This window comes from Danio rerio, chromosome 1 (genome assembly GCF_052040795.2).
Source record: "Danio rerio strain M-AB ecotype USA chromosome 1, GRCz13ab, whole genome shotgun sequence".
NCBI lineage: Eukaryota > Metazoa > Chordata > Actinopteri > Cypriniformes > Danionidae > Danio > Danio rerio.
Genome location: NC_141021.1, coordinates 57,674,467 through 57,687,254, shown reverse-complemented (window position 1 = coordinate 57,687,254; position 12,788 = coordinate 57,674,467). Strand labels below are relative to the sequence as shown.

At 37.1% G+C, this 12,788-nt stretch overlaps 2 protein-coding genes across 4 annotated transcripts in view; one reads left to right on the top strand and one right to left on the bottom strand.

Annotated features, from left to right (window-relative positions):
- The window catches only part of si:ch211-196h16.12, a 46,452-nt gene extending 33,905 nt beyond the window's left edge, over positions 1-12,547 (bottom strand). The window contains exons 1-2 of one of the 2 annotated variants that reach the window (XM_087238338.1): positions 12,177-12,547; positions 6,666-6,809 (exon numbers count right to left, since the gene is read on the bottom strand). The gene's annotated coding sequence lies outside the window, so the exon portion shown is untranslated. The remainder of the gene's footprint in view (positions 1-6,665; positions 6,810-12,176) is intronic. The other variant, XM_087238339.1, reaches the window with a different exon arrangement.
- On the top strand, positions 43-11,796 carry khsrp (KH-type splicing regulatory protein). 2 transcript variants are annotated; one of them, NM_001089428.2, is given in 18 exon segments: positions 43-258; positions 2,691-2,796; positions 2,882-2,935; positions 3,023-3,059; positions 3,956-4,014; positions 4,475-4,546; positions 4,650-4,707; positions 4,795-4,960; positions 5,624-5,722; positions 6,065-6,199; positions 6,277-6,379; positions 6,724-6,845; positions 7,219-7,524; positions 7,606-7,715; positions 7,806-7,879; positions 8,660-8,860; positions 9,492-9,676; positions 10,881-11,796. In NM_001089428.2, coding segments are annotated over 18 exon segments (2,001 nt in total). In that variant the 5' UTR covers positions 43-153; the 3' UTR covers positions 10,890-11,796.
- Positions 12,548-12,788: the final 241 nt, after the last annotated feature.

Below are 12,788 nucleotides of genomic sequence, written 5' to 3'. Positions count from 1 at the left end.
ACTGAGATCTCCTATAGGAGAGTTCCTTCAAACCTGCGAGCCTTTTGTCCCTCCCATGCGTTTGTCTCGCTTGTCTTCCCGCGTCTGCGCACCTCCGCCCGGCCTAGACCTCCCCGCCGTATCCCGCACACTTCACCCTTCCGCACGGACAGCATGTCTGAGTACAGCGCGGTGCCGCCGCCCGGGCCCGGGGCGGCTTTAGGAGCCGGTGGGCTGAAAAAAGACGCGTTCGCGGACGCGGTACAGCGCGCGCGGCAGGTGAGTGATCCGCAGTGCGGGGCCGCGTTTGTGGGCCAGTCGCGCGCACTGGGCCGCGCGCACATGAGCCGGCGTGCGCGACGATTCCCCGTTAGCATTTGCTAAAATTGCCCGTAATTTGAACAATAGATGTATATAGGTGGTGTTTGTGTTTACTTACAAATGCTATGGCTCTGCAAACGCAGCACAAGGTAATGTTTTGGTGGATAATATATAGCTTTGTAAAGAATAAGCACCGATTTCATGTATCGTAGCATTTACGCGGTAGTCCGTAATATGGCACTACTTGTTCGTATATTTACAAAGAATCGTAGCCATTTTTATGTTTTATATTATTTGGGTGACTAAATTAAGTCTAATATCGTGTTAGCATCATTGTTTGAGTATAAGGCTAGCATCGTGGTCTTACTAGAGTACATGTACTGCAAAACATGCTAGCACCATGGCGTTACGTGTGAAACAGTCTTTCATACTGAAAATGTGGCAAATAACGTTACTATTGAACGGAAGTGGTTTTGGATGGATATACCATGGTGTTTTACACTAACTCTATTGATAGAGTAGCATGTTTGTTTACCATCGTTTGTGTATCATTTTCTGAGGGGGGTTTAATAATATAATGGAGAAACCCACGTTTAACGTTCATAGGGGGAAAAAACGTTTTCTTTAAAACCATATCGTGACATGAATGAGTAATGTGTCAATAAAAGCTTAAACTAAGCTTTAATCAAGTAAGCTGGTTACCTAAACTGTTATTTGAAACCATAATGTTGCATCAAAATATCCGCATCATTGGTGCAAAGAGAGATTTTAAAATACTTAAGAACTCACCAAATACCAACTTTTGGACGTCAGTATATGACTTAAGGTGAGATCCTGTTGTGTTCGGGTTAAATTTAGGTGGTATAAATAAAAGCCTCAAAATTAAACCATGATTTATCGCCATTCAGTGTGGTGCATATATTGATCATATTGTTTCTACATTCTAGGGCTGCACGATATTGAACAAATCTATTGTGCAATATTATATTTTGCTGCAATTTATATTACAATATCTGCTCTAATAGCCTTAACATTGGAATAAACTCATAACTTTGTGATCTTGTAGACGAGTGAATAAAAAAAATATATAAAAAAATAAATAAGATGAAGTAAAGACAAAAGTGATATTCAGGTACAGTAACATGATATGATATTATCAGGATATTTTGCCCCCAACAATGATCACAATATCCTCAATATTACAAGAAAACCATCCACAGTATGATGAAATATGTCAGTCAAATGATGAGGGAAAAATACTTTTTTATTAACAGCTAGGCATGGGTCGGTATAAGATTCTGATGGTATGGTAACCTAGGATAAAAACTTCTCGGTTTGATTATATTGTGATTACTGCTCTAAAATATATTCTTTTTTTAATGTCTGGGTAAAAAAACTATTTTATTCCCATTTGAACACAAAATACTTCATTTTAAAAATTATTTCTAATATTCTGGAACAGTAAGCATGTCAAGCTTAATAATGAAAATGTATCATAGGCGTCTGCTGTTTTTAGTTTCAAAAACACAGATTTCTTAACAATTTAAAACCTGTTTTGATGATCTTTTTAGGTTTTTCATCTTTTTTTTTTTTGCTGGAGATTCTGTTGTCCTAAAAAAACAAACCTTAGGAACGGTATTACAGAAAATTTTGACGCGTTTAAAACCTTGACTTTTTTAAACAGCGGTATACCTTTAAAAAACAGTTATCGTCCCATGCCTATTAACAGCACATATATTTCTTGCAATTCAACATTGATTTGATTTGCCATTATGAGAAGGGCCACCTCATGCATACCACTATTTTATTCTGCCCCTATTATTGAGGACACTGAACATTCTTCATTGCTGACAACAATAATCACAACTCCACATTGCGGATGCAGCAATGTGACTATTGCGAATACATACATTGGTGATCAATTCTGAAACAATATATTGTGCAGCTCTACTAGATTCTAAATGAATAGTCTCACTATGGCCACATAGGTAAAACCTTTTGATTTGAGGGATAGTAGCAAAATATAAAGATGTAAAATCACCAATGAGTATTTTGGGGCTGCACTGTGATCTTTTTTTTTTTTTTTTTTTGTCATCCAATAGTTTTAGTTTTAAATGTTTTTGGCCAAAACCACTTTAGTTTTTTTTTTTTTTTAAGTCGTTATACTGAATAACATCTTAATATCTTGTAAACCATGGTAAATATATTTTTCTCCAAAAAATAGAAAGATAAAATGATTTCTACCCATTATAATGTCACTGAAGTAATCCCAATTTTTAGCTACATTGCCCACAAATACTATATGATATTATAGTATTTGTTATATTTCCATTATTCATTCATGTTTGGTGTTTTGTATCATGACTTTTGTTTATGTCTCTGTTGTCCAGATTGCAGCAAAGATCGGTGGTGACGTTACAGGTCCCCCAATGAGCAATAACGGCGGAGCGGAGAGTTATCCCTTCCCGACGCCGAAGCGATCGCTGGAGGATGGAGGTATGTCAACACCACACACAGTCTGCGTCTCTCCGTCTGACTCCTCTGAGTTTGTTTCTGAGCTGTTCTCGTGTTTTTCCTTCAGATCAGCCTGAAAGCAAGAAGATGGCGTCTGACAGGGACAACGCTGCAGCTCTATGTACGAGCTCCTTTACTTTTTATACACTCTCAAAGCAAATGCCTGTGTATTTTTAGAGCAATGATTGTATCCTCGTCTCATCCACAGCTATCGGAGCCCAGCTGGCTGCCCTTTCCAAGCAGAGGTAAGACCATCCTCTTGTGCCGATGCATCTCCGATCTGAGTTCTTGACAAGAATAACTACATGAGTGTGTGTTTATGCAGGTCTCCACTGAGTTGATTAGTAGTGCTTGGCAGAGTAGCTTCTTTGAGCAATTTCATTTCCTTTATCTTAGTGATTTTATGCAAAAGCTAAGATTTTCCTGCACGTTTGGTCTAAGAAACGCTGTTTTATGAGTTTCCAGATAACCACAACCACCCCACTCCCCCCCCCCCCCCCCCCCCCCCCCCCCAGTAAATCCACATAGCATTGGTTTATAAACAAAATTGAACTGATTTCGTTGATTTAGAGCGACAGGCTACATCTACACAAATCCAGATTCATCTGAAAACCATACATATTAATACTATTATTTTTTTATTATTGTAGAAAGTGTTATTAACTGAAGTTATGAATTGAGTTTGGAGCAAAAACATTATTAAATGTAGTGTTATTCACTTGCTTTCAGATGTAGTAGCGTTTACTACACAGTGCTGTAGTCCACTGAGAAGCCACCCAAATACAAAGACACAATAATGAACATGATATAACGTAGCTTGTCAGTAAACTATGACTGTATATGAAGTGCTGCTCCATCTGAAAGTACATGCTTTACATTTATTACTGGTGACAGAACTGAAATTTGCATTTGATAATTGTGCAGCCCTACTTTATAATTGAAAGATGAGACTCTCAAAAATATTGAAAGATGAGACTCTCAAAAAGCAGTGTGATGCACCTCATTTGTTATATTTCAGTCAAAATGGCGATGAATGGCTTGTCTTATAAGAGTTGCTTCCAGACCATGAGTTCATTATGAATGTATATGGCTGAACACACTTCTCATGACCATTGCACTTGTTTTTTGTGTGTTTCTGTAGTGTTCGTCCTTCGTCGATGACAGAAGAGTACAGAGTCCCAGATGGCATGGTTGGCCTCAGTAAGTTCATGTTTCTCATCATGCATTGCTGGCAGTATATTTTTCAAAAATATGCACATTAAGAACTTTTAAAATGTAGTTTTCAGCCCCATAAACTAAATGTACAGCCAAAATAAAAGTTTTTAGCTGCATGAAGTATCATATTTCTTTTTAAGATTAAGTTATTATTATACATATTTAATTTAATTCTGAAAATGTACAACTGATTTAAATATTCATATATAATGTGTAGTTATTGATAAATAATAATGCATTAATTATAAGAATACAAGTGCTCTATATATATATATATATATATATATATATATATATATAATTTATTGTGGATGGTATTTAGTATTATAATTTTGGGAGACAGAGATGCTGTACATGTTCATTAATGGCTGGTGGTGTTTTGTTTACATTCTTGCATTATATATGGATTTAGAAGTAGTCATTTGATCTTTGTGTGTGTTTGTAGTCATTGGTCGAGGTGGCGAGCAGATCAATAAGATCCAGCAGGACTCTGGTTGTAAAGTTCAGATCGCTCCAGGTGAGTCAAACTCTGCTTCAAATGAGTCACTTTGCTCCACCTTTTTGTCTGTTTACTTAAATGTGCCAGACGTAACTTATTTTTCCCACTGTTTGTGTTTTAGACAGTGGCGGTCTTCCAGACAGAAGTGTGTCCATCACAGGAGGCCCTGAAGCCATCCAGTATGTTTGTGCTTATTAATGTGTTTGACTGCATTGTCATTTTTTTATTTTTATATTTGTTCTTGACCATTTAATTTATTAATGCAGGAAGGCCAAAATGATGCTGGACGACATCGTCTCTCGGGGGCGGGGCACTCCGCCTTCCTTTCATGAGTCGACCAATGGGAGTGGCCACATGCAGGAAATGGTCATTCCAGCAGGGAAGGCTGGTCTCATTATTGGCAAAGGAGGAGAGACCATTAAACAGCTGCAGGTAGAGTTTCTCTCTCTGAGAGGCTTTTATTTATTGCTTCATGGGTAGTTAAACTAGCGTTCAAACTTTTATTCAAAGTTGATTGAAGTGGTTTATGATTTCACTAAAGCTTTCGTATAGAAGCTGTTAGTTAAGACTTTTTTTTCAGTGAATTCTTTGAATAATACATCAGTTTCCACATTGTTTAAGGTTAATAATATTTCTTGATGATCAATATTAGAATGATTTCTGATAAAATATGTGACCTTGAAGAATCACAGGAATATATTGCAGTTTACAAGATATTTAAATAGAAACACAGCTACTTAAAAGATAGTTTGCAAGATTACCGTTTGCTGTAATTTTGATCAAATAAATGGAGCCCAAGCTTTTGAATAGTAGTGTACTTATTATAGTGTTGTATTTTTTTCTTTAATTCAGTAGTGCATTTAGTGTCATCTCATTCTATTAAGTCTTACAGTTTACAGCTTAGCAATAAATTCTTATTTTGGAGCATTTATTCTTGTAAATATAGTCAACGTTTATAGTGGTTCAAACCTTTTAAAGTTCTCCTAACTGTTGAACAGCACCCTTTCTTGTCTTAGGACTATTTAAAAACTTTGTTTTGATCTGCTTCAAACCTTGGCTTGTGTAAATCTCTGCATATGACCATATTGGTTTCAGGAGCGAGCTGGTGTGAAGATGATTTTGATCCAGGACGCTTCTCAGGGGCCAAACATGGACAAACCACTGCGCATTATTGGAGACCCTTACAAAGTCCAGGTTCGTCTTATATTTATTTTCTTGGCTGCAATTGGCCGTTTCATCTATTATCAGTTGTACTACACTGATTTACCAAGACATTAGTATTATTGGGTTAGATATTAATACTAGGGCTTTTTTATTGATGGCAAACGTTTTGAAATCCAGCCAGTAGTAGAAAGAAAAGCAAACCCCAATTGTTTTTTTTTTTTTTTTTTTTTTTTTACTTATGTCTTTGTGTCTGTTGTTTCTTTTTTTATATTATGGAAGAGATGATAAATGTTGTAAACTTGATCTGGTTTTGCCATAAAATAGCCAGAGAAGCTGATATGACATCTAAATCTCTCTCTTCTCTCCCTCTAGCAAGCCCGTGAGATGGTGCAGGAGATTCTGCGAGAGCGGGATCATCCGGGCTTCGAGAGGAATGAGTATGGCTCTCGAATGGGTGGTGGAGGAGGTGGAGGCGGCGGTGGTGGAGGTGGCGGCGGCGGAATTGAGGTGTGTATTTAATTGGTCAATCATTATCAATTGGCTAACATGCTGCAGTGTGACATTGTCTAGTTCTGATTGGACAGGTTCCAGTTCCACGTCACTCTGTGGGTGTCGTGATTGGCCGAAGCGGAGAGATGATCAAGAAGATTCAGAATGACGCCGGCGTGAGGATACAGTTCAAACCAGGTCGGTTTAAATGCTTAAATTGATTTAAACTCAATGTGTTAAGTGTCACTTGATAAGCTTAAGTAGCATGGCCAGAAATGTTGTAGAAATCTAAATTGTGTTTTTATTTATTTTATTTTTTTAATGCCAGAAACCATTAGAATATATTTAATTTCATTTTTATAGATTGTCATATAGTTGTATCTCGACCAAATATTGTTCTATCCAAACAAATCACATATTGATGATAATCTTGTTCAGCTTTCAGCTGTAGTCTAAATCTCATTTTATAAAAATTGACACTTACCACTTGTTTTGTGGTTCATATTAAAATGCATAACTCTTCATTTTTCTCTTCTCTGAAGATGACGGTACTGGTCCAGATAAGATCGCTCATATAATGGGTCCTCCCGACCGCTGTGAACACGCCGCCAGTATCATCAATGAGCTTCTGCAGAGCATCAGAGTACGAGAGGAAGGAGGAGGGGTGAGTAAAGCATTAGTTATCTAGATAAATCTCTGAGCATCAGCAGACTTTTCATCAGTACAGGCCTGTGCAGTCAATTTCAGATTTTCTGTTTGTTAAATAAAAGCTGATACCCAGTATTAAAAGCAAGCAACAGTCATAAAGGCCTTTTGTAATAGTGTGTATCTGAAATAGTAATTTCTAAAACTGAAATGCGATTGAAGAGGCTCATGTCTATTGTTTGTACATTTTAGATCTGCAGCTGTAATTTTTGCTCATGCAAAATATGCCAAATTGTATCATTCAACCTTTACCGTACATTTATTTTTAAGTCTGCATGATTCCATCTGTTTTCTCACACTACACTGGTTAATCTCTCTCCCCCATCTCTCAGGGTCCGCCTGGTCCTCCTGGCACAGGGATGCCTCCGGGTGGGCGTGGCAGAGGGCGTGGTCCTGGTGGAAACTGGGGTGGTCCGCCTGGCAGTGAAATGACCTTTTCAATTCCTGCCCACAAATGCGGCCTCGTTATTGGCAGAGGTGGTGAAAACGTGAAGGCCATCAACCAGCAAACAGGTGCATTTGTGGAGATCTCACGCCAACCGCCACCCAACGGAGACCCCAACTTCAAACTGTTCACCATCCGGGGGTCTCCACAGCAGATCGACCACGCCAAACAGCTGATCGAGGACAAGATTGAGGTGCGCTGAGCATTGCCTTTTTGTTTATTTTATCTTGACATTGGTGTTTGCTGGATTTAACTGGTTTGTTTCTCCTCATAGGGTCCCCTCTGCCCTGTTGGTCCCGGACCCGGTGGACCAGGCCCTGCTGGACCCATGGGCCCCTACAACCCAAACCCGTACCAGCCCGGACCCCCTGGTGGACCGCCACAGTCAGTACTGCCTTAATAGCAAATCAGCTTATAGGATGATGTTAATGTTTGGTTGGCATGTCTTGAGGATGGTTTTCTGTGTTTCTGCAGTGGTGGTCCTCCTGGTGGTCAGTATCCTCAGGGTTGGGGAAATGCATACCAGCAGTGGCAGCCACATGATCCCAGTGAGTCTTTTGATTTGATTAATTTTGATGATTATATTAATGGCAGATTGCTTTCATATGTTGTTCAGTTTAATTCAGTGCAGTAGGGTGAAAACTAATGTAAAGGTGGTTTACTAAAATGTTTCTATTGTGAATTATTTTTCCCACAAAGATAGCCAATGTAGCTGACATGGCATTACGATATGATATGATAGTCTACTGAACAGATTGTAAATGTAAGAACAATGGCAAATTAACTAGCCGGCACAACAATGCAACTGGTTTTTAGTTAATAATTAAATTGGACTTCATTCATTGTGTTTATGAGCTGTATTTAAACATGCATAAAATAGTAGCTAAAAGGTAATGTTTTGATTGCTCATGGTAAAGTTAAAATATTTGGATAAATGCTCTTCCTAAGCATAAAATGACTTCGCTTATGTGAATTTTGTGCGACTTGATGCTGTTTACAAGAAACTGCAGAGATTAAAAGCTCTAAGAATTTAACAAAATATTGGTTTAAAATGACATGACTAGAAGTTTTGCCCATGCAGTGGTTAAAAACAACAGGTCTTTTGTTTCACAAGAGGACCAAACTGAAAGACCCATACCCAATATATTTGGTATGAATAAAACTCTACTAATAGTTTCACTTGTGTCTGAGCTCTTGTGTTCAGATCACATTTAATTGTAAAAACATGGTGATTGTAATTCTATATTTATTCTAGAGCTCATCTTTGCAGGTTGCTTTGGTTTGATTTATATACTTTAAGTGAATTTTTTTTCCTCCCACTTTTTTAGGTAAAGCAGCCACAGATCCAAACGCAGCGTGGGCGGCTTATTACGCTCAGTACTACCAGCAGCCAGGAGGGGCAGCTATGCCTGGACAGACGCCTGCAGCTCAGCCGGCTGCTCCCGGTCCTGCTGACCAGAGCCAAGCTGCTCCAGGAGCGGCCCAGCCCGACTACACCAAGGCCTGGGAGGAGTATTACAAAAAGATGGGTAAGAGGCATCACTTCCTGCATGTTAGGGATGCTTTCATTGTTCAGTATGATGAAATTGCATGTTTATCAAGATAATTTTTTGTTTACTCAATTAAGACAATAAAAAAATGTTTACTAAAATAAATTGAATTAAATGAAACATCACTGAAATAATTGCCGAAATAAAATGATTAACAAAATAATAATTTTTAAAATTAAGCACTCATTCTGTAGTGGAAAATCTGACCTGTGGTTTGTAGAAACACCTGTAGATGCTTTTTTACAGCATAACATGTCAGTCATGATTTAAGTAAGGCATGGTTTAAATACAAAAACAAATTTACAGGTATAATGTGTTTTTCATTTGCCAAAAAATGTAAATTAATGCATATTTAAAATAGGTAAACAGTTTGATCTTGCATTTAAAATGTTTGTTTGAATTCTTAATTTATTTAGAATTTAGTCTGGTTGACACTGCACTTGTTTTAACCCATAAACTAGAATGACTGAAACTAAATGTGTAAACTAAATAGATGTTCACAAAAAAAACAACAAAACAAATAATGAAACGAACTAAACTGAAATGTACAGCAAATTTTAAAATGGTATTGAAATAAAAACTTATTTAAAAATAAACTGTGTATCTACAGCTGCAGCAGGTGGAGGTGCTGCACCCGCCGCCGCAGGAGGAGCTCAGCCTGCAGGAGCTGCAGCGGCAGCAGGACAGACAGACTACAGCGCCGCATGGGCCGAATACTACAGACAGCAGGCTGCTTATTACGGACAGACAGGACAGACCCCGGGTCAGCCAGGTGCAACACCGCAGGGCCAGCAGGTACATTTACCACACACAAAAAGGCTACTCAAAAGATTTCTCTCAGACTGAAGCTTTTAAAATCCGTAAAAGAAACATGATCAGGGTTTCTGCAGGTTTCACAAGTCTTTATAAGACCATTGAGTTAAATTTTATACTTGTACAGAGCTAAATGCTAAGGATTTTTTTCCAATATGACTGTTAGAAAATATTTTCACCTGCCCTATCAAAATGATTCATTTAATAATACAATAATTAATTAATAATATATTTGATATATTTAAAATGTAAGAAAATATTAATCACAAACCCTATAACCCCTACCAATAATAGAGCAAAACCTAGCTGTCAATTACTTTAGTGTACAATAATAATAAAAGTGAGAAATAACAGGAAAATTAAGATGTTAAAAAAAGATGTTAGACCTACACCACAGCATTTCAGTAGATTTAAGACTTTTTAAGGCCTAACATTTAGCTTTTGAGATGGAGACTTTTTAAGACCCTGTGGATGCCCTGATGATCTTTTCATCTGGATGTAGCTTTAGTTGATTTTTAAGTTGATGAAAAATTGCTTAACAGTGTAATGACTATGTAGTCATTGATATCAAGCATGGTCACACTTATAGTAATTGTTCAATATTCTGTAGTATAAAATAACTGAAAACATAAAATGTATAATATTTTTAAAGTTAAATATCACAAGACTTTGCATATTTTCAATTTATCATTTATTTATATTTTAAAAATGTATTCATTACCAATCTTGAATGTTTAATTTTAGCAATAAAAATAAATATATGAAGAGTTCAGATGCAAAAACCTGCCACATGAAATTGAACATTTTCCTTAGCCTCCTGTTTATGTTCAGTTATTTTACATTAAAGGCAATGAAAAGAAGTTATTTGTCACCATAAAAGTAGAATTACTGAGCCTACATGCAGGACTCAGGATGCTAGTTTAAGAAGAAAATGTCAAATGGCTTTTAGAGGTTTTTGCATCTGAACTCTTCATATAGTGGATTAGTGGAATAGTTAACTCAAAATGTGAACAAATTACTTTAGAAATTACTAAATTTAAAACCAGTAGTGGTAAATCCATTATATGAGAATTACCATAGAGGGTAAATGGTTACAGGTGATTTATTTTTATTTTTAAATACTACTTTTTGAAGACATTGGACATAAATGTAATTATTTTAAATGATCTTATTTCTGTCTCTTCAGGCGCAGTGAACAAACTAAAGCTGAGCTCTTGTCCGTCCTGGTCCTGCCCTCCATCCTCTTGCTGTCCTCTGGGAAAAGGACGTTTGCTCTTCCTCTTCTTTTTATTTGTTTTCTCCCTCTTCCTGTGTCCAGTGGAAAAGCTGCGTGACTCTTCTCTGAAGCCGGATTTCACGTAAAGGCTTCTGCAAACACTCTAGTTTTCCCTCTTTTTTTTTGCTGGATTCATAAACGCTGTCTGATGGACTAAAAATCGAACTCTGCCTTCCCTCCACAATCGCTTCATTCCTCTTCCTCGCGTCCGTGTGACTCACCACCAGGGAAACACAAGGGAATGCTTCTTCTGCTAACTTCCTCACCTGAGCGTGCACTTCCTGTTCTGCATTAACTGTTTTTTTCTTTTAATTTCTTTTGTCTGAGGAAACAGGTATATTTAGAGGAAATCTTCAGGTGTTAATAACTACTGTTTCGAACTCGATGAGTAACCTTGTCTTTCTTTTTTTTTTTAAATGCTTGTTTTTGCTTTTAGTCCTTTTTAATTTGATTTTTGAGCTGGAACATTCCCATTCTTTAACGTGTTCACTTTATACTCATTTAGTGACGTTTTTTTTAATGTGATTTATTTTTTTTCTTCCCCCTGATATCAAGTGATGTTTCAGTCTGTGTGCGTGTGTATGTTTCATGTCACGTGTGAATGTATGCCGAGTGTGTTCTGGTACTGAAACTCATGCCATCTAGTGTTGCTCCTCACTCTGTGAAATGAGGGTTTTTCTTATGTTTTCTTCTTCCCACCCCTGTTATTGGAAGTCATGATGATGATGATGATGTTATAAATATAAAATGTATGCTTTTTTTTTACTGCTTGTTTTTAAAAACGACAATAAACATTACAAAATCCTCATCAGATCACATGACAGCTGTTAGGTCTGAAAGTCTTTTTGTTGGCAGTGTATTTGATGTTTTATAAAGTGTTAACACTGTACAATTATTACGATTAGTAATCTTTCACCCACAGCTAATATCCAGTCTTGGCTGAAGACCTTACAACTAATTTATTGCAGTATGTTGAACAATGTTAACGTAGTTTAATACTGACTCCAGTTGAATTAATAAAAGGTAAGAACATTAAAACTTTAATTGGAAACATTTTAAGTGGTGTATTTTGGAATTGTTTTGACATCTGTTCAAACAAAGCCAAGAAAGGTAACAAGTGAAAGTTAATGTACTCGACTGAAGGAGATATCATGTCATCGAAATGTACGACGTGTATTTTATGACTGGAGGCCGTTAATAACATACTTGAACTCACGGTGTAGATGTTTTTCTCTCTCCAAAAGCCCCGCATTTCCTTAGTTCTTCGACTGTAGAGACGGTTGCTGGCAATTAAGTGATCCATTCGTAAACGTAGTTGGTCTCGTTTTGTTCGTTGGATAAACGTTTTACTCGCGTCGCACCAACGGAAGATAACGTACAAACTTTTCAAATCGCGCTGCCTCAGTTTTTAAAATTCGCGCTCTTTAATGTCCGATTTAATTGCTTGTCTGTGTTTTACCGCTATTCTTTAGAAAATGCCTCGGTATAAAACTAGAATATCACCCGGTGAGAAGTTATGGTTCTAGTCATAGTCTAGCTTTAACTACAGCAAACTTCATTAGGAAAATCAGAAAAAAAACTGTTTTGGGGAAGTCGTGGAAATCAGATATCTGTACATTTGAATATAGGTTAGTCTTTACTACTTTTCTATCCTTGGCCAATCACATACTCTAACATATTATTAGGGCGGTGTAAGCATTATGTATATCATTTTTACATGGATATAAATATAAGCTGAATAGATTGTTGCGTGTTTTACGATGTAACGTTAATAATGTTAACATTTTTTAACCACACGTATGTAGACATTGCATGAAA

Bases quoted from the DNA above. Each gene is read 5' to 3' on its own strand.
- khsrp (XM_087236314.2), top strand. From the start codon at position 426: ATGGCTCTGCAAACGCAGCACAAG. The intron at 4,708-4,794 runs GTATGTTTGTGC...TTATTAATGCAG, and splicing joins GGAGGCCCTGAAGCCATCCA to GAAGGCCAAAATGATGCTGG. The intron at 8,861-9,491 runs GTAAGAGGCATC...GTGTATCTACAG, and splicing joins GGAGTATTACAAAAAGATGG to CTGCAGCAGGTGGAGGTGCT.